The sequence below is a fragment of the Capsaspora owczarzaki genome (genome assembly GCF_000151315.2).
Source record: "Capsaspora owczarzaki ATCC 30864 unplaced genomic scaffold supercont2.4, whole genome shotgun sequence".
Taxonomy (NCBI): Eukaryota; class Filasterea; order Ministeriida; family Capsasporidae; genus Capsaspora; species Capsaspora owczarzaki.
In genome coordinates, this window is record NW_011887295.1 from 1,543,914 (window position 1) to 1,567,536 (window position 23,623).

The 23,623-nt window shown below is 54.2% G+C and overlaps 11 protein-coding genes across 11 annotated transcripts; 4 read left to right on the plus strand and 7 right to left on the minus strand.

The window, feature by feature from the left end:
- Positions 1 to 92: 92 nt before the first annotated feature.
- CAOG_08686 (hypothetical protein) lies at positions 93 to 754 on the minus strand (the record flags this gene model as incomplete). The annotated part of the gene is made up of 3 exons (XM_011271995.1): positions 93 to 196; positions 340 to 413; positions 639 to 754. 3 exons carry the CDS (start codon positions 752 to 754, stop codon positions 93 to 95), a joined length of 294 nt encoding a protein of 97 aa, XP_011270297.1.
- Positions 755 to 2,285: 1,531 nt separating this feature from the next.
- On the plus strand, positions 2,286 to 4,285 carry CAOG_03269 (hypothetical protein). Its single transcript, XM_004364051.2, has 2 exons — positions 2,286 to 2,422; positions 2,548 to 4,285. Exons 1-2 carry the CDS (start codon positions 2,314 to 2,316, stop codon positions 4,098 to 4,100), a joined length of 1,662 nt encoding a protein of 553 aa, XP_004364108.2. The 5' UTR covers positions 2,286 to 2,313; the 3' UTR covers positions 4,101 to 4,285.
- A 260-nt stretch (positions 4,286 to 4,545) lies between these two features.
- On the plus strand, positions 4,546 to 5,919 carry CAOG_03270 (hypothetical protein). Its single transcript, XM_004364052.2, has 5 exons — positions 4,546 to 4,641; positions 4,935 to 5,147; positions 5,271 to 5,395; positions 5,493 to 5,556; positions 5,677 to 5,919. Exons 1-5 carry the CDS (start codon positions 4,602 to 4,604, stop codon positions 5,796 to 5,798), a joined length of 564 nt encoding a protein of 187 aa, XP_004364109.1. The 5' UTR covers positions 4,546 to 4,601; the 3' UTR covers positions 5,799 to 5,919.
- Positions 5,920 to 6,040: 121 nt separating this feature from the next.
- CAOG_03271 (DNA ligase) lies at positions 6,041 to 9,041 on the minus strand (the record flags this gene model as incomplete). Its single annotated transcript, XM_004364053.1, has 4 exons — positions 6,041 to 6,172; positions 6,288 to 7,941; positions 8,004 to 8,725; positions 8,904 to 9,041. The coding sequence occupies 4 exons, from the start codon at positions 9,039 to 9,041 to the stop codon at positions 6,041 to 6,043; spliced, it is 2,646 nt and encodes an 881-aa protein (XP_004364110.1).
- A 108-nt stretch (positions 9,042 to 9,149) lies between these two features.
- Positions 9,150 to 11,537, minus strand: CAOG_03272 (5'-AMP-activated protein kinase catalytic subunit alpha-1; the record flags this gene model as incomplete). The annotated part of the gene is made up of 5 exons (XM_004364054.2): positions 9,150 to 9,316; positions 9,432 to 9,533; positions 9,608 to 10,407; positions 10,601 to 11,136; positions 11,392 to 11,537. The coding sequence occupies 5 exons, from the start codon at positions 11,535 to 11,537 to the stop codon at positions 9,239 to 9,241; spliced, it is 1,662 nt and encodes a 553-aa protein (XP_004364111.2). The 3' UTR covers positions 9,150 to 9,238.
- Positions 11,538 to 11,826: 289 nt separating this feature from the next.
- On the minus strand, positions 11,827 to 15,203 carry CAOG_03273 (xeroderma pigmentosum group C complementing factor). The gene is made up of 3 exons (XM_004364055.2): positions 14,718 to 15,203; positions 14,426 to 14,501; positions 11,827 to 14,337 (listed from the first exon to the last, which is right to left on the minus strand). Exons 1-3 carry the CDS (start codon positions 15,160 to 15,162, stop codon positions 11,925 to 11,927), a joined length of 2,934 nt encoding a protein of 977 aa, XP_004364112.1. The 5' UTR covers positions 15,163 to 15,203; the 3' UTR covers positions 11,827 to 11,924.
- A 25-nt stretch (positions 15,204 to 15,228) lies between these two features.
- On the minus strand, positions 15,229 to 16,753 carry CAOG_03274 (YbaK/prolyl-tRNA synthetase). The gene has a single exon (XM_004364056.2). The coding sequence runs from the start codon at positions 16,102 to 16,104 to the stop codon at positions 15,361 to 15,363; it is 744 nt and encodes a 247-aa protein (XP_004364113.1). The 5' UTR covers positions 16,105 to 16,753; the 3' UTR covers positions 15,229 to 15,360.
- A 504-nt stretch (positions 16,754 to 17,257) lies between these two features.
- CAOG_03275 (hypothetical protein) lies at positions 17,258 to 18,512 on the plus strand. Its single transcript, XM_004364057.2, has 2 exons — positions 17,258 to 18,051; positions 18,171 to 18,512. Exons 1-2 carry the CDS (start codon positions 17,341 to 17,343, stop codon positions 18,261 to 18,263), a joined length of 804 nt encoding a protein of 267 aa, XP_004364114.1. The 5' UTR covers positions 17,258 to 17,340; the 3' UTR covers positions 18,264 to 18,512.
- Positions 18,513 to 18,529: 17 nt separating this feature from the next.
- CAOG_03276 (hypothetical protein) lies at positions 18,530 to 20,031 on the plus strand. The gene is made up of 5 exons (XM_004364058.2): positions 18,530 to 18,753; positions 18,926 to 18,984; positions 19,104 to 19,234; positions 19,348 to 19,480; positions 19,572 to 20,031. The coding sequence occupies exons 1-5, from the start codon at positions 18,555 to 18,557 to the stop codon at positions 19,752 to 19,754; spliced, it is 705 nt and encodes a 234-aa protein (XP_004364115.1). The 5' UTR covers positions 18,530 to 18,554; the 3' UTR covers positions 19,755 to 20,031.
- CAOG_03277 (hypothetical protein) lies at positions 19,892 to 21,689 on the minus strand. The gene has a single exon (XM_004364059.2). The coding sequence runs from the start codon at positions 21,466 to 21,468 to the stop codon at positions 20,047 to 20,049; it is 1,422 nt and encodes a 473-aa protein (XP_004364116.1). The 5' UTR covers positions 21,469 to 21,689; the 3' UTR covers positions 19,892 to 20,046.
- A 21-nt stretch (positions 21,690 to 21,710) lies between these two features.
- CAOG_03278 (hypothetical protein) lies at positions 21,711 to 23,447 on the minus strand. The gene is made up of 5 exons (XM_004364060.2): positions 22,594 to 23,447; positions 22,451 to 22,501; positions 22,270 to 22,375; positions 22,029 to 22,194; positions 21,711 to 21,905 (listed from the first exon to the last, which is right to left on the minus strand). The coding sequence occupies exons 1-5, from the start codon at positions 23,369 to 23,371 to the stop codon at positions 21,837 to 21,839; spliced, it is 1,170 nt and encodes a 389-aa protein (XP_004364117.2). The 5' UTR covers positions 23,372 to 23,447; the 3' UTR covers positions 21,711 to 21,836.
- Positions 23,448 to 23,623: the final 176 nt, after the last annotated feature.

The window sequence follows — 23,623 nt, forward strand, 5'->3', positions numbered from 1 at the left end:
GCACAGTTGATGATACAAACTGTGCGAACGAGTTTCACACGCGTATCAGGTGTTGTTTCTGCAGAATGACGAAATTTTTAAACCTCGGCTGGTTAGAGCTGCGGATGCATTGATTTTGTATTTATGGATTTCCCAGCGTTGGCAGCTTCGCAAGCATCAATCCACTCATGGAAGACATCGACAGGTTGCGTCAGGTCTGCGTGAGGCAAAGACAAAGAAAATCGGCCAACAGCACAAAGGTCAGCTTTGGTTTTTGCTTGGTTCTCAGAGCTCCACAGCTGACGCATCAATGTGCCACTTTCAAAAGCTCTTTCAATCATGTCGATTGCGAGTACATACAGTTGACTTGTGTGGATGAGAACGACTCTGTGCACGAGTTGCACTTGGCTTGAGCAGTGCTATGTTGCAAATCACTGTCACAAGAGGATATTCCAGGATCGTTTTTTGCAAAAGTGAGCACGATCATAGCATAACGCATGCTGGACGACCATCATCATCATATCATAGGTGGGGGGGGGGGAAACGATCTCCAATGGAAGCGCATTAAGGCCGTCCCTGTCCAAAGCCCCTCTCCCCCTCTCCCCCAAAGTCAAGCCATTCGGGAGGGGCCTCGTTCTCATACACACACACGCACTCACATCTTGACTTGGACTGCGCGCTCGTGGTTGCAGAAGGGGCAGCTGAACTGGGTCTCGAGGCCAGGACCGGCCTTCTTGGTCTTGATCTCTGCGCGCTTGGACTTTCGTCGACCCATGTCTAGTCTTGAGAATGGACTGGGTTTGTGAATGTGGGATGAAATGAGTGAGCGAGCGATGAAGAGAAGGGGACAAGAACGAGAAAAACAGCCACAATGCCGTACAACGAACAAGGACTGAGCGGCTGAGAAATAGTCTCAGAAGGAGGACAAGTAATAATATAGTAGAACAGTGTGCACATTAGTGTTGGCGACTGGCAAGTACTGCACGGGACCAAAGCAAGGCTCCCAATGCAAAATGCAAAGTCAATGCAACGTCAATGCCGAGCTGTCCACATACACTGTCCTATTGAGAAGGTGCTAAATGAATAGCTGTGATATATGCCGTCCTAACTTTTCCAAGCTTGGATCGTCTCTGATTTTGTCTCAGTCGTCCTTTTTTGTCTTCTCAGATTTAGCTGTTTTTGACTCGAACTGATGGCTGCAAGTGCTGCTGCCGCCGCCGCGACCCGGCAACTGACCCTCGCCGTGATCAAGCCCGACTTGTTTGCCAACCCAGCTCGCGTCCAGGTAAGCCCCACAACAACGACGCGGTGGGAGGTTGGTGACACTGCCAAAACCGCCGCTCGAATTCTCACTACCATGTGTGCATGCATGTATGTGAATGACCCGGACGTTTGTTGACTTTGCCAGGCCATCATGGACGTCATTCAAGAGCATCGATTCGAGATCAAGCATTCGGCCGTCGTGCGGTGGACGCGCGCGGATGCAGAGCGGTTTTACGCAGAGCACCACGGCAAGTTCTTCTTCAACCGGCTCACTGGATACATGTCAAGGTGAGTCGTGCTGCATAAGCAACAAAAGCAAGCGAGTTTCACGGCAAACAGTTGGGCCATACATCATGATGACGGGAGGATTCTGGGGCACGCTTTAACGGGGTTGAAGCACAGGAAACATCGTTGACGAATTGACTGAATCGATTGTGTGTGTGACTTTTGGCAGTGGACCAATGCAGCCAATGGTACTTGAACGAGAAGATGCGATACGATACTGGCGATTGCTGATGGGCCCCACGCATCCAGCACGGTCCGTTCAACAGCGTTTTTGGTTTGATTGGTTGTTCAGTTTCTGTATTTTTGTTGCGAGCGGCTCATCGTGGATGCTGCGACCGATACAGAGCAAGACAAAACTCGCCCAACACATTACGCTCCATCTACGGATTGTCAGATACACGAAACAGTCTCCACGGATCAGGTAACAGTCCGCCTTTGCTATTTTTCGCATGTTTTGAACGAAGAAATCCACCCGCTTATTTTTCTTGGCGCTTTCCCCCCCCCCTCGTTGGCCAGATTCCAAAGCATCTGCACTGCGTGAAATTGGCTTCTTCTTCCCTGATCTGCCTATTGATTGGCCATCCACTCCGTAGGACTGTCGTGGCGAATAAAATGTTGTTGCTTCCGTAACTCGCTCTTCGCCCTTTCCCCCGACCCTCTCCCTCCACACCTTCTTATGTCCTTGTATTCGTATTCTCTGTGTATTTCTACTGCTGTCCACATCCGTTCCAAAACAAAAACCCCAGTCCCTCTTTTGCCCCAAATCTTTGATTCATCATCATCATCATGGCTTCTGCTCCACCAGCGCCACCAACGAGCGAGCCGCCGCTCACCGTCGCCGCCGCACTCGCCAAGCACATTGACCACCAGCGCAAGCTCCTCGTCCGGATAGAAGGTGAGTCGCTCCAAACGACCAAGCTTACTGACTGACTGCGATTGGCTCGTCCTGCTTACTCACTGACCACCTCACTGACCACCTCACCCCCTTCTTGTCACTTTCGCCCCCTGTGGCTGCTGCAGCGCTCGAGAAGCGCGACTTCCACGAGCAGATGCACTTTGAGCGGCTGGTCGATCAGCTGCACAGTCTGCGGTCGCTGATTCTGGGCAGCCCTGGTCCCGGCGCTCCAAACCCACAGCAGCACTGGCAGCACCAGCAGCAGCAACACCAGCAGCAGCAACAGCAACGGCAGCCGCAGCCGCAGCAACAGCAGGTCCCCCAGCGACCCCCTCCGCTGCAGTCGAGCGCGTTCGCAGCGAGCGTCCCTTCCTCTGCCGGCCCACCGAGTGCTGCTGCTACTGCTGCTACTGCTGCTACTGCTGCTGGCTCTGCTGGCTCAGAGTCGGGTGGCGCTGTGGGAGGCGCCGTTGGCTCGGATCACTCGACTTCTACTTTGACCAACGACGCTGCGACCGCTGCTACTCAAGCAACCCCAGGCAACCAGCAGAATTCAAGCGCACAGACTACTACTTCTACTGCTGCTGCTGCTGCTACCTCTGGACTGTCGGGCGAAGCGTCGTCGTTGGGAACAAGCACCGCGACCAACGCGAGCCAAGCGTCGTACGGATCAATTCTTCCGTTCGCTGCTCTCGCTGCTGCACCTGCACCGCGTAGAAATACGGGCAGCGATGCCTACAACCAAGGCAATACAGCGAACAGCAGCGGTGGACTCGGTCCCCGCACCTCGTCGCTGCCAAGCTCCAACAAGCCCACCGCCCAAAGCCAAGGCCAAAGCCGCTCGTCCTCGGTGAGTGCTGCATCTGCGTCCTCGTTCGTGTCATCGAGCTCGACGTCGTACTACCACCAGCAGCTGCAGCACCAGCGCGATTCACAGGCATACTCCCGGCCGCTGTCATCAACCGCCTCCCTCTCCAAGCTCGACGAAGAAGAGGACGTGGTTGTTCTTGGTGTTGCGTCCATCATGCGAGCGTCCGAGTTTGGCTTGGCGCCGCAGGCCTTTAGCGTCGAGGAGCACACTGTCGAATCCGTCCCTCACGAAATCTCCTTCACGGAAGCGGCCGACGTTCCGCCGCAGCAGCAGCAGCAGCACCAACAGCAGCACCAACAGCAGCACCAACACCGCTCTCCGCCAGCAGGTCTTGGATCCGCTGCCACCCCCTCGGCAGTCTCGAACAGCGCCTCCATCAATGACACGGCCGATTTGCTCCGCTCGCTCACAACGTCGCCGTCCACGTCCACTCGCGGATCGCCCGTCTCCTTTTTGTTCTCGGGCAACGGCCACGGCGAGGAGAATGGCAGCGAGCCGCCGCTGCTTGTCATTCCCGCAGAGGAGTTTACCACGCTGCTCGCTCGGCTGCGCGATAGCGACAACCCCCGCACGCGCGAAGACATTACACGCATCGCTGCCAACAATTACATGTTTACCGCCAGGCAGGTCGGCTCGGTGCTTTGCTCGCTCAAGTTTGCCGCAGAAAAGCTTGCCGCCGTGCGTGCCCTTGGTCCCCGCGTCGTCGATGTCGAGAACGAGTCGGACATCTTGACCATGATGCTCAGCGGCGAGTCCATCAGCGATCGGAATCGGCTTATTCAAGCGCTGAGTGCGTCCCGCGCGTAACACGAACAAAAACAAAAACAAAAAAAGGCAAAAAACTAAAGTTACGATGCTGGTTTTTGGTTTCTCTCTTCTGTGACTAGGTGGTGGCTCAAGGTAGCCTGTTAAGTAATGCTCGGCTCCATATTGAATAAACACAGCGTGTGTCTTTTTCGCCATGTAACACATGCAATATTCGAACATTCAAGTTGATTCCTTTCTGTCTGCCGTTCTTTCGTTCAATCTCTCTCCTTCTCTGATTCCTTCGCTTCTGAAGCCATCAATCTTGACGTATAGTATATTCTCTCGCTTTTCGCATCTCGCTACCTTCTCTCCTTCTCAGATTCTCGCAATCGCGCTCTTCTTTTCCTTTCCTCTTTTTTCTTTTTTTTTCTCTCGTTTCTCTTTTCTTTATTTTCCACTTGATTTCGTTGTTGTTTCCCGCTTTCTGACTCGCTATTACCATCACCATTTCCTCCCATTCTAATTCACCTTGAGTGATCTCAGTTCTTGTTCTTCGTCGAAATGTCGTCCTTGTTTGCTCGCTTGGCATTGCCCCGCGCTAGTAACCAAACTGCTCCCATCATCATTCCCTCCTCCTCTCCCCCCACCCACACTCACTCCCTCCGACTCTCATTCCACTACTCGTGGCACTCGTCATCCAATGCATTGAGGAAGCGGGGGCAACGACGACAGACGACGACAGAAGCAGAAGCAGAAGCGAGGAACGGAAAACGAGCGATCCCGTCCTTTGTTCGACTCACTCCACTCACTCCACTCACTTACATTGGAGGTGGGGATGGCGGTCGACTGTGAGAGTCTTCTAACACACTTGCTTTCGTTGTTGTTGTCTGGCAGGCTCGCTCATCCTGGCCAGCCGACCGGTCGCTGCCCGCGCTCTCTGCTCTGCCGCTTCTATTGCCCAAGCTCGGCTCCCCGCTGCTGCGGCTCCTGCTGCTGCTCGTGCCGCTTCGCCCTTCTCGAGCATGATGCTGCGAGCTCCGGTGACCTCCGCAGCTCACACCCAGGCACGGACACCCGTCGCCTTCGCATCCACTTCCGCTCCTGCAGGTAAAAAGCCGAAGAAAAGAAGAAAAATCATCATCGTCTATGGACATGGACATGGCCCTCCTCCTCGTCGTCTTGTGTGGTCAATTGACTTGCATGTTTGTGACTTGGTTTATTGCTCTGCAGCGTCCCACGGCAAAGAGTCCAGCCACTGGAAGTTTGAGCGCGTTGTTGCCATTGGCCTGCTGGTCGCCATCCCGACCGCCGCCGTCTACCCGCACATTGCCGTCGACATGGCTCTCGCTCTGCTGGTGAGGAAGCGGGACGGAGGATGGGGTTGTTTTTCGCTGCACTGGCTGGCGATTTCTGTTTTGCTGACGCTCGATTCTTTGAATGTTCTTGTGACAGCTTCCCATTCATGGCCATTTCGGTCTCCACCAACTCATCACAGATTACGTGCACCCCAAGCCTGGTACGCAATTGTTTTTTGCTCCTTTTTTGCTCTTTTTTTGTCTTGTGACTTGTGGAAGAGCTTTCGTTCCTGTGTCTGACACTGCACCCATTGATTTTTGGTTTTCGTCCCAACCACCAGCCATCTTCTTGGCAAACAATGCCCTCAGGATTCTCACGCTCGCCACCGCTGCCAGCCTCATCTACTTTAATCTTTCGGATGTTGGCATTACCCATGCTGTGAAGGCACTGTGGAGCCTGTGAGCGTTGACTGCCTCCTTTTAGTTTCGAGCTGTTGTTGTTGTTGTTGTTTTTTTGCTGCTATCGTGTGGCGAGCCCAACAGCGGTTGTGTAACGAGTAAAAAGGCTGTCTTTGAACACCTGGTTTTCAAGAGTAGGCAAACCGTGCGCATCTTCTCAGAGCGGTTGACAGAGCGCTGGATCAAGTCAAAAGAGCATGCTTTATTTTCAAACAGCAAGCGTGATGCCAGAGTGGATGTTGTTTTTCAAGCCTGCGGGGGCCAGACAGCGTCGGCACGAACTCCGACAAAGACTGGAAATCGTGGGACTTTGCCAGCCGTCAGCTCCTGGTAACGCACAATGACGACGCTTCCAATCGGCGGCGGCTTGTTGCGTTGCTGTAAAAGTCGGCCATCAAGCATGGTGAGTCACAATCAGATAAGAAAGCACCCACAAAAAAAACAGTTTTGAAAAGCACCTCGCAACACAAAACCACTCGGATCCTTCACATACCTGGTCCGACAGCCCCGAACCACAATTGAACTGAGTCCCGTCCGCCAAAATGCAGACCAGGGCTCCGAGCCGACCCTGGTGCCTGCCTGAGCCCTGGTTGTGGCCAATCACCTTGGCGTCCGCATCCTCAAAGGACTTGACTTTGAGCAGAGTCATGGAGCGGCGACCCTCGTACATGGAACCGGGCTTGCGCAGCATCAGACCTTCGCCGCCCAGGGCTTCAACGCGCTGCAGCTCCTTCTTGATGTGGTCGTCGCCCTTGCACGGGACGTGGTCGACAATCTCCAAGTACGTGGAGCCGTTTGCGGCCGGCAAGACGACTTGCGTGAGATGCTCGATGCGCTTCTCGAACGGTTTTTTCAGCGAGGGAATGTCGAAAACGAGGTACTTGACACGTTGCCAGTCCGAGGACATGTCGCTGCGACGGACAATGCTGACCGTCTGCTGGAACTTGTTGCGCCCGCACCACAGCTCCCCGTCGAGCGTGCAGTCTGTGGGCAAGCCTTGCGTAAACCACTTGGGTGCATGGAATGTGTTGCCCAGCCTGCTAACAAACTTGGAGCCATCCCAGTACGCGCGCACGCCGTCCCACTTTTCAGAGATAAACCACCCCTTGAAGTCTACCGCAAGGTCGGGAGACCACTTGTGGGCCAGCAGCAAGTCGGGAGCCACCGTGTAGGACGATGTGGGCGGTTTGGACGGGCGCGAGGTGGCCCGTCTTTTGCCAGAGCGCGCATCACCACCGTCGTCGTCGTCGGCATCTCCGCCGGCTTGCTCTGCTTCGGCGAGCCGTGCATCCTCGGCCTCCTGACCGCGCATTGCAATGACATGTTTGCAGGTGCGTGCGTTGATGGCTTTCGACTGGTTGCGCCACGCCGGACAAGTGCACGAGTACACTCCGCCAATCAGCTTGAGAAAGTAGTTGCGCGCGCCAGCACCGGCAATCTCGATCGAGTCGCCTTCCTGCATATCGCGAGGCGCCTGGCGCTCCAGCGACTCTGTCGTTTCAACCACCTTGCTCGCCTGGCCAGCAGCGGCATCGTCAATGTCATCGTCGCTGAACTGGTCCATTTTCAGACGCTTGCGGGCTCCAGCACCTGCGGCGGCGGCGGTTGTTGCTGCAGTTGCGGATGCAGCATCGGGCTTGGTGTCGGCGCCGCCATCGGCTTCATCCTCAGAATGCGCGCGCTTGCCCGAAGAAGCCGACGCTTGCGCTGGAGGCTTGGCGGGGGAGGCCGTCAGCAGCTTGGGATGGCTGAACTGCGCGTTGTGCTTGGCATTGCGGCGGTAGCAAGCCGCACCGTACTGGCACTGCGGTCGGTCGTCGGTTGGCTCGTCGGCAGGTGCTGCTGCTGCGGCAGCTGCAGCGGGCGCGGCACTCGAACTGGACAAAGCAGCCGCTGTCGACGAACTGGCGGTATCGTCGTCCCAGTTATCCAACTGCAAGGACTCGCTGACAAAGGCGTCCGAGCCCGAGCTATGGCCGGCATCGCTGTCGTCCGCATCTGTTGCATCATCTTCAACGTCCGTACCATCGTCGGCGGCAGCAGCAGCAGCAGCAGCAGGTGCATCCACAACCATCGGGGTGGGTGCTGCAGCCGCGGTTGATGTAAGCGGTGCAACAGGTGCAACAGGTGCAGCCGCGGCAGCCGAACTGGTCTTGATTCGCCAGGATGGAAGTATTGCTTGCGGTGGGCAGCATTCTTGCGGTAGCACTGGGCACCAAACGAGCAATGCTCGCGACCGCCATCATCCTCGTCAGCATCCGCAGCGGCAGGCTGCGCCTTGCTAGATTTCGCAGCGGCGGAAGTCGACGCCTTGCTGGTGCTTGCCGATGCTTGCTGCTTGGCCTTCTTGATCGCCTTGGAGATGAGATCGTGGATGAACTCTTCGCTTTCGATGGCAACATCATCACGAAGCAGAGCGCGATCGTGCTTGGACGTGCCTTCGACCGCCGAAATCAGATGCGTGACTGCGCCAGTGACAGTATTCGCAACCCTGCCGCCGTGGCGTTGGATGAGCTTGGTCATAACTTTGCGAGTGACCGACATTGCCCCAGTCAGGCAGAATGTCATGCCTGCAAGTGCCCTGGTGCTCGGATTTCCGTCCTCGTCCTCATTGTCCTGGTTTTCGTCGTCCTCGTCTGCGACGTTGGCACTCGCAGCAGAGCGCTTGTTGTTGTTGGAGCGTCGGCTCTTGGCTGCTGCGGTCTTGCCGGCTGGTCGGCGATCCTCGTCATCGTCATCATCCGCTTCGTCATCGGCGCCATCGTCGTCGTCCTTATCGCCGTCGCCATCATCGCCATCGTCATTGTCGTTGCCTCCACTGCTGGCGCCGTGTCCTCCGGCTGGCGGCTGGGCAACGCGGTATCCGCCTCGCAACTTTTGCTTGAGCATGTCATTCGCATAATCCTCGGCTTCGTCTTTGGTGCTAAACCGCTGCAGAGAGTGAAAACAAAGCAAGACCGGTGACAAGATCACGATTCAACCACATTCAAACCAAAGCCAAATTCAAATGAGTACACTACAAAAGAAAGCGAGGTTGGCAACTCCTGCCAATCTTGTAAGATTGGAAAAGAACACCAAAATTTTGAATTTTGAACTTGATTCTTTGTACCTTGACTTGCTCGACACCGACCGTGCCAACGCGGCCAAAGTGCGCACGCGTCGAAGTCCCTTTGATGGTGATTTGCCAGTACTTGTGCTGGTTTTTCGCGCGGTTGTGGCACTCGAGATACGTGGAACTCGACGACATTGATCCGAACGAAACTGTTTTGTTTGTTTGTTTTGGGAAGAATAAGAAGAAGAGTGAAACAACATCCCGATTTTGCACGCAGTCATTGCGAGATACTGCTTGGTTTGGTGTGCCGTTGAGAACGGGGGTTTATATGAGCAAATACACAGTGGCATTCATCAACGAGAAAAAAAAAACAATCGCAAAAAAGCTCTTTGTTAGAGATCTGGAACCAAGAAGTGTTTGATCGCGCCGTGAAGGAGCTTGACACATCGCATAAACTCAAATCCGTCTCCCTACCAACCACAAAGGACAAGTTGCAGACCATCGACTCGAGGTAAGGTCACGCAAGGATGCAACCCCTTTGCACACTCGTTCCGCAAAACAAGAACTCGAGATCTGAAGACATACCGTGAGACGAGCAAAGTCGATCAGTACTGTGCGATTGGTCATTGGCATTAAACGAACCACGATGCGTAGTGGCTCGTCTCGATGCATCTTTTCCAAAATCACCTGCAACAAAGACAAGAATTCAAGTTAGCCACAAGATCTCCATGCCAATCCCCAAATCAAAACGACAAGTGTACCTGATGCTTTTGAGTGTTGTGTCGCTTGAGAGACAGCTTGGGCAATACGGTTTGGATTTCGGTCAGCAGGTCGTTGAGCGACGCCTTTGCCAGATAGCGAGTGGTTTTGCGGGAAATGAGGGAAGCCTGGGTGCCCTGCGTGCCATAGCCTGGAGTCGAATCTGACGGTTGCGAATTGTTGGGCCCATCGCCAGGGTCGCTGTCACCAATCAGAGCCCATGCTTTGGAGTTGACTTCCGCACTGCCCAAGTCCAAGTCATCGCGAGAATATGCCAGGTGGGTGGAATGGTCCCACGCCACAGTTCGGGTCTCGGGATTTGTGGAAGCCACGTCTGTACGTTCGCGCTTGTGGATGTGCGCTGCTGGCGAGGCGGGACCAGGAGGGCTGAACAGCGGGCGATGGGGCACCTGCTGCGAGAGTTGCTCGGGCTTCCGCACAGGCTGGCTGCCAAAGTGGGAGGGCCGCTTCTTGTGACTGGCAGAGAAAGAGCCCTGCGATGGGTCTGACGACGGCAAATCCAAGCTGTCGTCCAAGTCCAGATCGAGAGCAGCAACGGCGTCGAAACGCTGAGAAAACATGTCGTCGGTGGCCTGACGTGAAACGGGCGTCACTTGCGTGTACCACGGGTGCTGTTTGATGGCTGCGACGGTGATTCGTTTCAAGGGATCGATGCACAGAATGGATTGAATCAACGAGATGACGTCGGTCGGCAGTCGAGTCCACACTCCCACGGTCGTGATGCCGTTGTACCAGTTAACAAAATGTGGGCAAGCAAGCGTCGGCTCGCTCCATGGCAGGGCTGGAGCAGCAGCGTTCAGAGAAAATTATAGCGGAAGTCGAGAACGAGAACATGATGCACAAGAATGCACAAGAATGCACAGGCATGGGACATCAGAACGACAAGTACTCGTGAGAAACAGTGTCAACGAGAGAAAAAGCACCCCCCCCCGACTTCCAGAACAACAAAAAAAAAGTGCGACACGTATTTTTACCTCCAACGAGAAGCGCGACCAGCACGACACCACAAGACCAGACATCAGCGGGAGGCCCTCGATAGGGCACCCCTGCAGCGACCTCGGGCGGAATGTAGGGTGGAGACCCACAGCGTGTCGTGAGGACCCGCTCTGTGCCGTCGTGGCGGAAGAGCGTGGCAAGCCCAAAGTCGCCAATTTTAACATTGCCAACGCCATCTAAAAAGATGTTTTCTGGCTTAATGTCTCGATGAACCACCCCCATCGAGTGGAGATACTCGATGCCAAGCAGGATTTGATGGAAGGTAAACTTGGCACTGGCGGCAGAAATGCCAACTTCGGGATCAATCAAGTGAAACAGCTCGCCGCCAGCAGCATATTCCAAGACGAGATATATGGAGGTGAGTGAGCTGTAGATGTGCTTGAACGAGATGATGTGGCGATGCTTGAGCATGCTGTGCACACCGATCTCCTTGCGCGCTTCTTGCAAGTGCTTGTTCGACATGACCTTCACGGCGACGCGTTCGCCAGTGATCTTGTGGACGCCCAGATGGACTCTACCAGAGCCAAGTGAGCGATCAGAGGTGTACACAGTTTTAGAGTCGGATCTCTTGAATCATCCCTTCGTTCCGTAAAGCGATTGAAACAGATTGAAACAAGCGATCAAAATTTTCCCGCCATTTTTCTTTCGTTGTTTGTTTCATCGATTTCCCCAACCCCCAACACCCCTCCCCTTTTGCACTTCAACACTTTGTCATTTGCTGATGACGCAACCTCTTGACGATGGGCAAAACCCCCGAGTCGGCACCTACTTTGCAAAGGCGCCCTCGCCGAGAAGCTCGCACAGCGTGTAGTCACCCAAGGCGAGGGCTGGGTTTGAGCTCGAGGAGGAGGGCCTGTCGCTCGCAAGCACCGTGGCTGCCGATACTGTTTGTTGCCAGGTGTTGTCCGAGGACATGATGATTCCCTCATCGGGGGCATTGCTGCTGGGCCTGGACGACGCGACCGAGCTGCGAGGCGTGTCATCATCATCATCATCGTCAACGACGCGCCGCCGTTTCGTCCCTTGAATTGGGCTCGCCCCGGGCTTCTGCGGCGTTGCTGGTGAGGCCCCGTTATTTCGATTTGTTTGAACTGTTGGCTGCGACGCTGAAGAGCGCATTGGCCGTGCTGCTGCCTGCATTGCCTGCAATGTAAAATTTGGCGGGAAAACAATTCACGACTGGCGCGGTTTCAGTTTTGAGATTTGAGTCTCGATTTATTGTGTATTGGTTTGAACTCAAAAGTGCATTCAATGGATATTTATGAACTTGACTTTTGCTGTAGCATCTCTTGCAGAAAATCTTTATCGCCGGGAGTGCTTTGAGCGTCGAGCAGACTGCCGTTGGAAGGAATCCTCGCTATCGGATTCCGATTCGCTGCTCGAAACAGCTTTGCGCCGCTGTGAAATACGGAGTGGCGCGGACGCCTGCTCAAAGTCCTCGTCGGTCGAGCCAGCAGCCTGCTCGCTCCGAGATTTCTTGTAGGGCGCAATCTTTTTAGAGAAGGCAGCGGGAGTCGTCGCCAGCTTTGCCTCGTGCGCCTCCTTGACCTGTCTCACCTGAAGCTGTTGCAAGGCCTTCGCGACGCGCTCGAGAAGCGGGACGGAATCCGGTATGGCGACGCGCAGAATGTCGGCTGGCTTTTGCTTGGAACTTGACGCTGCAGCTGGGTCTTCTGGCAGAAACTTTTCGTGCAATGTCGCCCGCACAAGCAGACCTCGTGTCAGTCGAAGCCACATGCCATACACGCTTGCGCGGCGCTTGGTCAGTTCATCCTGCGCGCGGCGGTCTTCGTCCGCGACACATGCATCGACGAGCGTGCGCGCAAACTCGGTGCAAACGACAATGCCACGCAAATCAGGTGTGGCCTTGCCACCGTGAAAGTTAAATCCGACCACAGCTGGTGCGAAATCGATCCCGAGCTGGCGCGCCAATCGTGGGGCGTTGGGGAGTTCGAGATGGACGCATCCTCGTGGGATCATGGATGGTTGGTACAGATCAACGTTTCCGAACGAATTGCAAGGCACACGCCCGCCGACGGCGACTGGCGGGTCGTAGGGCACCGTCTGCCACTCTCCAAAGAGTGGCACCGCTGCACGCTCGTCTGCATCAGCCGCGCCGGCCGACGGTGTGTCATTCTCGTCGTCACTGTCTCGAGCTCGCTTGCCCGAAAGCAATGTGGAGCTGCTGCTGCTGCTGCTGCTGCTACCAGCCCGACTACTATTGGGGTTTGCTTTGGCTTTGACGACCTTCACGGGATGCTCAGAGTCGCGGACGACGCGGGCGTCTTTGAGCCAAGCTTCACGGGTGCGCAGAGTATGGACGTGCGATCGTGGATAGACATTCTGGCCCTGGTAAAGGCCGACTGCATGCTGCTTGCCCAGAGGGTGAATGGCCTGGTACTTGAGTAAATGGCGCTCAAGAGCGTACAAAGGGTGGTTTTTGTAATCCTGCAGCGTGGTTGGCAGCGACTTGGCGTGATCGCTCGTTGATAATTGCGCATCCTCGCGTTGATCGCGCATAGCATCCACGGAACGGTTTAGTAACGGGCTGCGAAGCAAGTCGGCAAACCAGGTACCCGCATCCAGTCGCTGGCGCGACGGGCCCGTCTTTCGCAGCCACTGTGAGGCATAGCGCGCGGTCACGTCTTTGGCACGACCATTCTCCTCGAACGCGAGAACATACTGGAGTGGAGCGGTCGCGTGCCGCTCAAACTCCAGCGGATTGTTAAAGCCGGACGGGCCCGTGTCAATCGGGACCCAGCAATCGAGGTCTGGCAGAAAGACCTCAGACCAAGAGTCCGTGCGACCTTGGTCGACAACGACAGAGCGTTCCGATTCGAGCGGAGGAGCCAGGATAAACCCTCCGCTGCTTTTGACAGAGGACTCTGACGCGGAAAAGGAAGTGGGAGGAGTAATTTGTCCGGCAAGAAGGGAATTCGTTGCTACCGACACGGTTTTGACACGAGCTGGAGCCGGGACGGAGGCGATGATCTGAATGTCGTCGTCGCTGTCAACAACAGTTGCATTGGCCTTCTCCATTGACGCGGTTGTTGTTGAATGCAGTAACGGTGGGTGGGTTTCAGCGAGAGAGGAGAAAGATGGAGTGAGAGTGTGTACGAGCGGTGCTTCCGCTTCCGATGAGCGAGCCGTCGCCGTCGACTTGGCATTTGGGCGCGTTTCTCCAGCAGTCCGAATCGAGTCCAGCTCCTCCAGAGTGGCAAGCACACGATCTCGGACAGTCGCGACAGGGAGCTTCCAAGACATGGGCTGCAACGAGACAACGAGCCGCGCGTCCAGATCGAGTGCTCGAAGCAGAGCGGTAAAGACAATGCTGAGTGCACCGCGCAAGCCTTGTCGTTGTGCAATCGTTTGCAAGAGGGTCTTTTGCAGAATCAAGCGTGTTTCGTCCATGGTTGCTGGGGCAGGTAGAGGCAACTGGGCGCGATGTGGCGGTGGCTGCCGCTGCACCACCCGAAATGCTCCACGATACCACAGAGCAGCGTCTTTTAAAAAGTCGGTATCCCGCCGTTGTGCCAGCAACGACGCCGGAACGACGGACAACACTGCAGCCCTGATTGTCTCGTCGTTGCTGAGCAGGTTGCGCCAAAACGCGTTGGCAAGCAGGCACGCAAGGTGCACTCGGTGCAATATCTTGGCAGTTGCTCTTTCTTGTTGTGCGAGCTGTTTTTGCAGCTGTTCCCTCTCCGTGAGGCGTCTGTTGTTGAAACAAACAAAGGTGCCCGATGAAAAATCAAAGTTGAACGAGCAGAACATAACATTGCGATGGAAGTGGACATGCCGACCTCTTTGCATTCGCCGGGTTCTCCACAAACAAGGACAGTTCGATGTTGCTGGTAATTCTATCGCTTGGAAGTGTGCCTATTGAAGCGCAAAGCCATTGTGAGCTGGTGTGGCCAATTCTGAGGCAAACAATCGCCACAACGATCATCCCGTCGCTGTGCCCGTCCCAGCTTAAACCATCCATCACCAACAACAAACCCAATCCAGTGCACAAAGCCATGTTGTTGCAACCAGCGCGCGCGTCATCATGAAATTTCGCGCGACGGCGATCGCTTCCAGTTTCATCGTGCTCACCTTCGTCCCCTGCGTCTTCGGCTTCGTCTGCATCTTCTGCTTCTTCTGCATCTTGTTCCGCTTGCTCTGAATGCGGGTGGTCGTCCGCCTCTTGAGCCGGTCCGACCTGCTCCCAAAGCTCCTCCTCGTCCTCGTCCTCGTCCTGTTGGTGCAATCCGAGTTCCGCGGCGTCCCCCTCGTCCATTGGCTCGGCTGCATGCTCGTCTTCCATCGTCATTGCACGATCTGCACTCGAGCTTGAACCAGCAGTCCCGTGCTTGTGGTGACCAAAGTACGGTGACCGAACCACCGCCGCCGCATGCGTTTGCGTGCCGGAACGAGCACTTGCTGATCCGCCCTGGTGACTCTCGCTCTGTCCGTGGGTATCAGCAGCATTGTCGGAGGCATCGTCGTCAGAGGTTGGAAAGTCCCGACTCTGCTCGTGAAAGCGGGCTGTCCAATCCATGGTGAGCGCCTCGGCGATTCGAAACAGACAAACGACTGAGCTGCCCCCATTCAATGCTTCATATGTTTGAACAAATGCAGGATCATTGTATCCTCGAGAAGAACAAAGCCACATACACTGCCAACGAAATGAGGCAGAAAAACACGAACAGGCGCGGAAAGCATGGAAACTTCAAAAACAAAAAAAAAAAACACACAATCAAGCTTGACCTTCGCTCATCGCGTCAAGCAGCACTGGGACTCCCAGTTCTTGCAAAAAGGACAACAAGGACGCGGGAGAGAGGCCGATACTCGCAGTGTTGACGAGCGGATGGAAAAAGAGGTGCGAATACTTTTCGGCAAACAAGGAGCGATCCAGAAGAACGCCGCTCACAGTCCGCTCGCCAGCTGGCCGGACAAAGTCTGTCAGCAGGGCCAAGGGAGAGACACAGCCCGGCAGCACGCCAAGAGATTCGAGCAACTCGGCGGGCGTGGTCATCGAGAAGGAGCGGGCTGCATTGAGAACGCGCCGCGCGTGCGGCATGTGAACGGTCGTGTCCTCGTGTGCCACGATGAGGTAGCGTGCGCCACGCTTGTCGCGCACAAACAGATTCTTGCAGTAGCCAAAGTGGGGATTGGCAGTGGCATCGGTGGCGTCGCGGTACGCCTTGCACGCCTCGACGGTATCCAAGGCAGCATGATGGTGCAGCATGAACGCAATGCCTCTGGCGGACAGCTGCTCGGTGATGGTCGTGATGCGGGGATCATTGGGATTGGTAGGAGTGCCAGTGGGTAAAGTGGACAAAGTGGGCAAGTTGTCCAGCAAGGAATCCATTGCCGGGAAATCGGTTGCAGCTTCAGATCCAACGCCAGCGGCAACGGAGGACTCGGACAAGGTCGAGCCAACCTCGCTTGTGGAGCTGGCTGCTGGTGCTGCAAAACCGGTGGTCGTAGTAGGCGGCATTTTCGTTCAGCCGTGATGATTCTTTTTGTTTTTGTTTTTCTCTCAGATTTTTAGGATACTTTGCTCGCGACAACATTTGTTTTGCTGTTGAACGAACAAAAACCAAAAAAGCCAAGGAAGAACAAGAACAAAAAAAAAAAGAGATCACGTCTTGGGTCGAGAAAGGAACGACACAGAGATGGATTGATGTAAGAGTATGTAAAAGTATGGTAGAATTGAGCGAAAGAGAGCTCAGAGCGAAAAGATGGAAAGGCAAAATGACGACATGCAGCCAAAAAAGGGTCAATGAATCACATCTTGGTCGCGATTGGAACGACTCAGAGATTGCTTGATGTCAAAAGGGATTGAAGAAAGATCATTGAATTGAGCGAAAGAAGAGCTCAAAAAGCGGATGGATCAACAGAGAAGTGAAGTGGAAGAAATGACGACAGACAGGATTGCAACAGGATTGCAACATCGCTGTCACCGATTGGAACCAGACACACACGATGAAGCTGCGTGAATAGCTTGCATCGTAAATGAATTGAGAGATGAAAAGAGCAGGGTAAGGCCAGACAAGACGGAGGGGGAGAAAGGCACCGAGATCAACGTTGAAGGAAAACGCTGAGCGTGAAAAACAAAAATTATTGAGCCATTGTTGTTGTTGCTGAGAAAGAAGGAGTGAATCTCAAAAAGGAAGTGGGAAGCTGTCCGTATTTAACGAGTTCGAAAGTGTTCGATGAGGAAATGGTTGCACACAAGATCAACGGGGGGCAAGAGCTGTGGAATTGAAAGGATTTTCTCAGTCGAACCTTTGCTTGTACAGTATTGGTGCAGGTGTATTTGGTTTTTGTTTTCCTATGCTCCTCCCCTCGGTCGCAGCGTCGATCTGATCGAAAGCTTGCCTGACGATCCTGCACGCCACCCCAATCCAAATCTGCAAAACTGAAGAGCGTGCGGTACTGTAGTCGCGTTTTGGTCTCCGTTGCCCTTTTGTTGGTTTGCTTGTTTGCTTGTTTGCTTGTTTGTTTGTTCGTTTTTTTTTTTTTTTTTGCTTGTGCACCACCTCGTGTTGTTGTACTAGAGAGTGCCCTCTTCTTCTTCAACGAGATCAATTCAATGTTCCCTTCAATCACTCGTCCTATTTTGTCCATCCACCTCAGTCTCCTCTTTCCGTCGGTCCCTCCCTTCACCCTCCCATTTTCAACCAAAACAGCACACCTCTCTCGCACACACACACACACACACACACACACAATGCCTGCTACACTGCTCTCAGAGGTGCTCATGAACGAGCTTGCGCGCCGCATCCCCGAAAACCCCGACGTCGTCAAGAAGGTCAACTCGATCTTCCAGTTCAACATTACCAAGGACGGCAAGGAGGTCGCCCAGTGGACGGTCGATCTCAAGACGGGCGCTGGCTCCGTGTCGAAGGGTGCTGCAACTGCGCCCAACTGCACCGTGACGCTGTCCGACGACGACTTTGTTGCGCTCGGCTCGGGCAAGCTCCAGGCTCAGAAGGCCTTCATGAGTGGCAAGCTCAAGGTCAAGGGCAACATTATGCTCGCCACCAAGCTCGAGGGCATCTTCAAGCAGTACTCCAAGGAAGCTGCTGCTGCGATTGCCGCTGCCCAGTCTGGCGCTGCTCCTGCTGCCCCTGCTGCTGCTCCTGCTGCTGCTGGCCCAGCGACTGGATCATCAGCCTCATCAGCCGGTCTTGTCTCCGACGGCTTATTTGCCGAAATTGGTCGCCGCGTCGCCGCCACGCCCGCACTCGTCCAGCAAGTCAACGTTGTGTACCAGTTCAACATCACCAAGGGTGGCAAGGACGCTGCGCAATGGACGATCGACCTCAAGAACGGCGCCGGCTCCGTCACCAAGGCCGCCGCCGCCGCGCCCGGCTGCACCATTACCGTCTCCGACGAAGACTTTGCGGCCCTTGTTGCTGGCACGATCAATCCTCAAAAGGTGCGTATTGGTATTCGTTATTGGTATCGGGGAGGACAGAGGGAGGTGGTTTTGCGAGTCTGTGAGAGTTGCTGTTGAATCAATTTGCACTCACATGCGTTGCTTGTGCTATTGTGCAGGCATTCATGTCTGGGAAGCTCAAGGTCAAGGGCAACGTCACTCTTGCTACCAAGCTCGACAAGGTTCTCCAGGGTGCCAAGGCCAAGCTTTGAAAACACACAAAAAAAAAAAAGCAATCGGCCATGCCATGCTGTTTCTATTCTGTTCCTATGAATGCTCGTCAAAGTGACTGTGTGACTGTGTGTTGTGCACAATGCATCATGGAGTTCAACATTTTTGCACGACGCGAGCATCTGGTCTTTGTTTCTCGTAAATTCATCCATTCCAGTTGTAATTCCCCCCCCCCATGTTTCTTTTCTTTTGCTCCGCTATTCCATATCCATTTGCTAAATAAAACTCAGTCTCTTTCTCTCTCTCTTTCTGGGCGACAGCAATTTGTTCAAATGTCACTTCCACTCAGCCAGAGCGACATTCAGCCAGCAGCCGCAGCCACAGCAGCAGCGACGCCCGCCGCGCCGCAGCAACCCGCGACGTTCTTTGACACAATGCCATACTCGTTCGCAGACATTCCCATTGGCGGTGACTATGGAATTGCAACGCTGCCGTTCCTCAACGCCGTACACGCAACCATTCCGCTCTTTGGTAAAAGCCGCTTACCGCTACGCTGAGCTGTTGTTGTTGTTGTTGTTGTTGTTGTTGTCATTGTCATTGCGCAGTTAGCGAATTTCAGTATCAAGTGCATGCTCGCTCCACATGTTGAGTGGGCTTATTGACTCTTATTGACTTATCAACGCTTTCGTTCCTTGGTGTGCAGATACGCTTGGAATGTTGACATTCTACCCGATCAAAGCCGACATGGCGAATAACATTGAGGTATGCTCCCAAGATGAGGCATCGTCTCTGAGCGCTTGCTGATTTTGGAGGTGGCGGGGAAACATTGCCTGGATTCTCACAATGAACGCATCCGGTTTACCCTGTGTCAAAATCCCCAGCGCCTCCAACTGCGATTCGAACAAGCTCCAGAACGGTGTCTGACGTTGCAGCGAATTGTCGACGCAGAGGTGCGCGCCGGCACGCATCGAAATGCAGAGTCTTGTGCGATTGGACTGCTGTGGCTGAAACGGTACAGAATTTGTTGTTGTTGTACTTGTCGTCTCGATTGTGTGGCTTCACGATTCGTCGAGTGTATGCTTCTCACTGCGAATACTTGAATGGGCTGGAACCTCTTGCGCGCAGAGCCCTCGAGTTTGTGATAGGATTTCTCGACAACATTGGAAAGGGCGAAAAAGTTGTTTCTGTCGCTGCCACCAAAGCATATCAGCAATCTCTTGAGCCATTCTATGGCATGGTGTCTCGAGGCCTATTCAATGTACCCTGCTCTTTGGTGGCTTGCCAAGTTTGACTGCAGAAATGAAAGCACGCTCACTTCTCAACTCCTTTTGGTGTGTTTTCTTTCGTAGGTCGCCTTGCTCTCACTACCAGCGTATTCAACTTTCATGGCACAACTCAGGCGCCGCGATGATGTCACCGATGAGCAAATTATTGCCGCCATCTGCGACTTTTGCGACCAGATGCGTGACTTTGTGTTGATTCTGCAAAAGTTTACCATCGACAAGGGAATTGACACTCCCCGTCAGACTTGACGAAAAGCCCGTTGGTTGGAATTTTGCTTTGTTTCGCATTAGTTATCGTTGGTGTAAAGGTTTGCTTTGTTTGTTTGTAGATAGTTTTGTTGTCAACTGTCAAGATTTTTGGCTTGGGGCTACGTTTTTTTTTCGTCTTTTTCTGTTCAAATCGCTGGTCGTCGACAAACATTCACACTATCACATTGTCCGGAGCCCAAACAATCGAAATTTGACAGAGAAATCAACCCTGAAATGAAGCCCTTGTCGCATACAAATACAAAAAAAGCAAAATAACAAACAGCCCTGATAGCTACAACCACAACCCAGCATTTCCCTGCTCAGCATAGGCTGGAGGTGCCATCATACCCATATCGCTGTGTTGCTGGGCAAGCTCGAGGATGCGCCCAGCATTGAGCCACTCTGACGTTGTTCGCAGCTCGCCCAGCGACAGCTCTGGCGGCTGCAAGCTCGCCGTTGGGCCTGTGGAGATGGTCACTTCCGAAAAGAATGCGCCGTTCATGTTGCCTGGAATGTAGCCCGTTCTTCGTGTCGAGTAGGACGAGGAGCGAGCGTGGGCTAGCATGATGCTTCCACTGGTAACCGCCGTCGCTGCGGACGATTCAAAGCTCTCGTAGTCGCCGTAATTGCTGTATCGGGTGGCCTCCTGGTACAGTTGCTGCTGGTGCATGGCCGCGGACGGCCGTGGCGAGGCCGGCACAACGTCGATCGCATCAAACTCGGAATCGTCAATCCCGAGCGGGCCAGACCGGACGGGTGTTGTGGGCTCGAACAACGCCGTGGAGGGTGGGAGCGTCAACCGATGTCCGTGTCGCTCGCTGTGAAGCAGCAGCTGGTTTCGCAGCAACGAGCGAGCTGCTGGATTCCGCTGCCCGCTGGAGCTGGATGATGATGATGAGGATGATGCCTCGGGTTGCTCAGCGACGTACGAAATCTGAGAGTACTCGACAATCCCCGGCAACGACGCCTCGTCCGACAGCGCTTGCTGCAGGAGCAGATTCTGTGCATCCGTCGGAGCCGCAGCTGCCTGACTCAGATGGGCGACTGCAACATGGTTGGCCTCCGCCACGGCCTGGATCAATGTCAAGTGGGCCTCGGGATGACTCTGCTGGAGCGCGAGATGGTGCTCCTGCTCTGCGGCTGCCAGCACATGCAGCGCGTCCCGCTGGTCGTCATTCTGTAGGACGTGGCCGGCGTATTGATCTGCCATCAGCAAGCCATTGTGTGGTAATTGGGCCTCCTGTAGTTGTAGTTGGGACTGTTCAGCAGCAGCAGCAGCAGCAGCAGCAGCGTCCAGCCGCCACCGCTTGGGCGAAGGGGGATAGTCCGCAGCAGTCCTCCTGTCCAAGCTCGCTCCTGCTTCTCTTCGTCCTCCAGATGCTATTGCTGCCGCGTGGTCACTCAGCTGCGGGTGCTGCTGCAGCAGGGCTTCGAGGGAGAGCGTCAGTTCGGCCTTGAGACGCGCGAGCTGCTCGACCGCTTGGACGGCGTCCTCCGCTGCTGCTGCATCCTGCTGTTGCTGCTGCTCTTGTTCTATCTTCTGAAGGTAGAAGTGCAGGTCGCTGTTGACGCGGTCGAGCTCGCGCTGCTTGTCTCGGAGCACAGCAACAGCGGCGGTCAATTCACAGTCCGCATCATCATCCTCCGACGCACTGCGCTTGACTCTGCCGCCGCCGCCACCGCCACCGCCGCCGCCGTTGGGTGAGACAGACATGGATGAGATTGTTGTGAGTTGTTTTTTTGCGTGCTTGTTGAAGTCTGAGTTTGGAAGCAGCGAACAACAATAAAAAAAATAAAAAATAAAACCTCAAACCAAAAAAAGTGCGGTTTTTGGTTGTCACAAAAATGGGGGAAAAAAACTGTAAAAATCAACAATGAGAAGATCACCAAAACAACAATAACAACAATAACAACAACAATAACAACAATAACAACAACAACAACAACAACAACAACAACAACAACAACAACAACAACAACAACAACAACAGTCGAAGGGAAGTGAATTCGATGAAGAGAGCTACAAACGACTCAAACGACTTGCTCGAAAGCAGGCAAAGAGAAAAAGCGCCTGCTGGGGACCTAGGCAGAACGTGCAGTCTCGTCCGAGCGCAAAAAGCTGTCAAACCCGTGCGTGCGCATGTCCTTCCACTGAAGCCAGACATAAAAAAAAAGGCGAATGTTGCAAACAGTCAGAATCTCGACACTTGAAACAAAAAAAACCAGTACAGCATGCTCGAACAAAGCCAAAACTGTTGGTGTGGGCATGGTTACCGTCTCTTCAGGATCATCCAGCGTTTGCCGCAAGTAAAACTCAAACAGCCCCTCTTGAAGCAAGTGTCCACGAGCGTTGCAGGTAAAGTTTTGCCGGATGGCTCGCCAGAACTGATCTGTAACGTGTTGCTGGTTTGTGGCAAACACAAAGCTGTCCAGCTCTTGTCTACGAGGGCAATCCAGAAGGGTGTGAGCACCAAGTAGCAACTCGACAAGCGACAAATGGCTCAGCGCAACTCACCGGTTCCATGCGTGGTCTCCGTCTCGGTCGAAGCGTGCAAAGATACGCGTTAGGACTTCTTGCAAATCCTCGCTAAGATAGTCGTCGACAATAAGGGCAACATGGTCTCCAAAAGAGCAAACACGCAAAGTCAGACGTTTTTGCTCGAACCAAGCCACCTAGCAGAAACCGGCTCCCTTACCATCTGTTTCTGTCTGCTTTTCAATCAATGATAGCACTTGCTTTTTGAGCTCTGTTGGCGTTTTTGCATCACGCAGCAAGACGCGTTAGATCCATTCAAAATTCAACGTCAAGCGTCCAAAAAACAACCACCAAACCTCTCACCTCGCACGGGCTCGAAATCTGCATCCACCTCTTCGCAAAATTCGATGAAACGCATGGCTGGGTGTACACGCGAGAAGATGGAACGTCGGTGCATGTTCCGGAACGAGTTCCAGCACGCGCATGAGATTTGCAGCAATCTTGTCGAGCTTTGGCTCGATATCGCTGGCGTCCTTTTCACATTCGCGCAGAAGCCCTTCTGCTTCGACAAACAGCGGCTGTGCAATCTCGGCTGTGCAATCTCGGCGTTTGCCACCAGCATTGAACTCGAGGCGGGATTCGCATGCAGCGTGATGACTTGGGTCGTCTCGTCCTCGGCGGCCGCGCTCTTCCCAGCAGCCCCTGCAGTCCCGGCAGTCGCGGCGGTGCTTGCAGATGCCTGTGCGCTCGTTGATGCACCATCGCTGCTGCCGGCGGGTCGCTCGCTTCTGGTCAACGCCGACCTGGCGTCCACCGCCACGAGGTCCGTTGCCCTGCTGTCCTGCTGTTGGATCTGGCGCTCAATGAAGGCGCCCTTCCACCCGCCCTGTGGGACGAATGCCGGCAGCTCAAAGCCCAGGTTGTTGTTGAGGATGGCAATGTACTCGTTGACGTTGCCGTAGCTCGCAGTGTAGCGCGACACCCACAGCGTCGAAGTCTCGTCCACCAGCTTGCTCAGCCCGCGACTGCTCAGTCGCAGCTGCTGCAGGTCCGAGGGGGACAGAAACGAGAGCACCGTCGACTGGATGTCGCTTGGCAGTTGCGTCAGCACCTCAATCGCATTGATCGGTGTTGTTGTCATTGTTTGCAAAACGAGGAGGTTTGTGAAAATCGAAATCTGTGAAAATCTGAGAAAACCTGTCAAAAAAACGTCAAAAAGGCAGACTGATCGGATTGCATTGCGTACTGCACTGTACTTGCAATTGTACTGTTCTGCACCTTTTTGATGAGATTACTTTTGATTGATCTGAGATGGAAGCACTGATCTGAGAGCTTTTTGCTGCTGTTCCAATTCAGCTTCAGCTTTGCTTCTTTTTCAACCATTTCTTCCTGT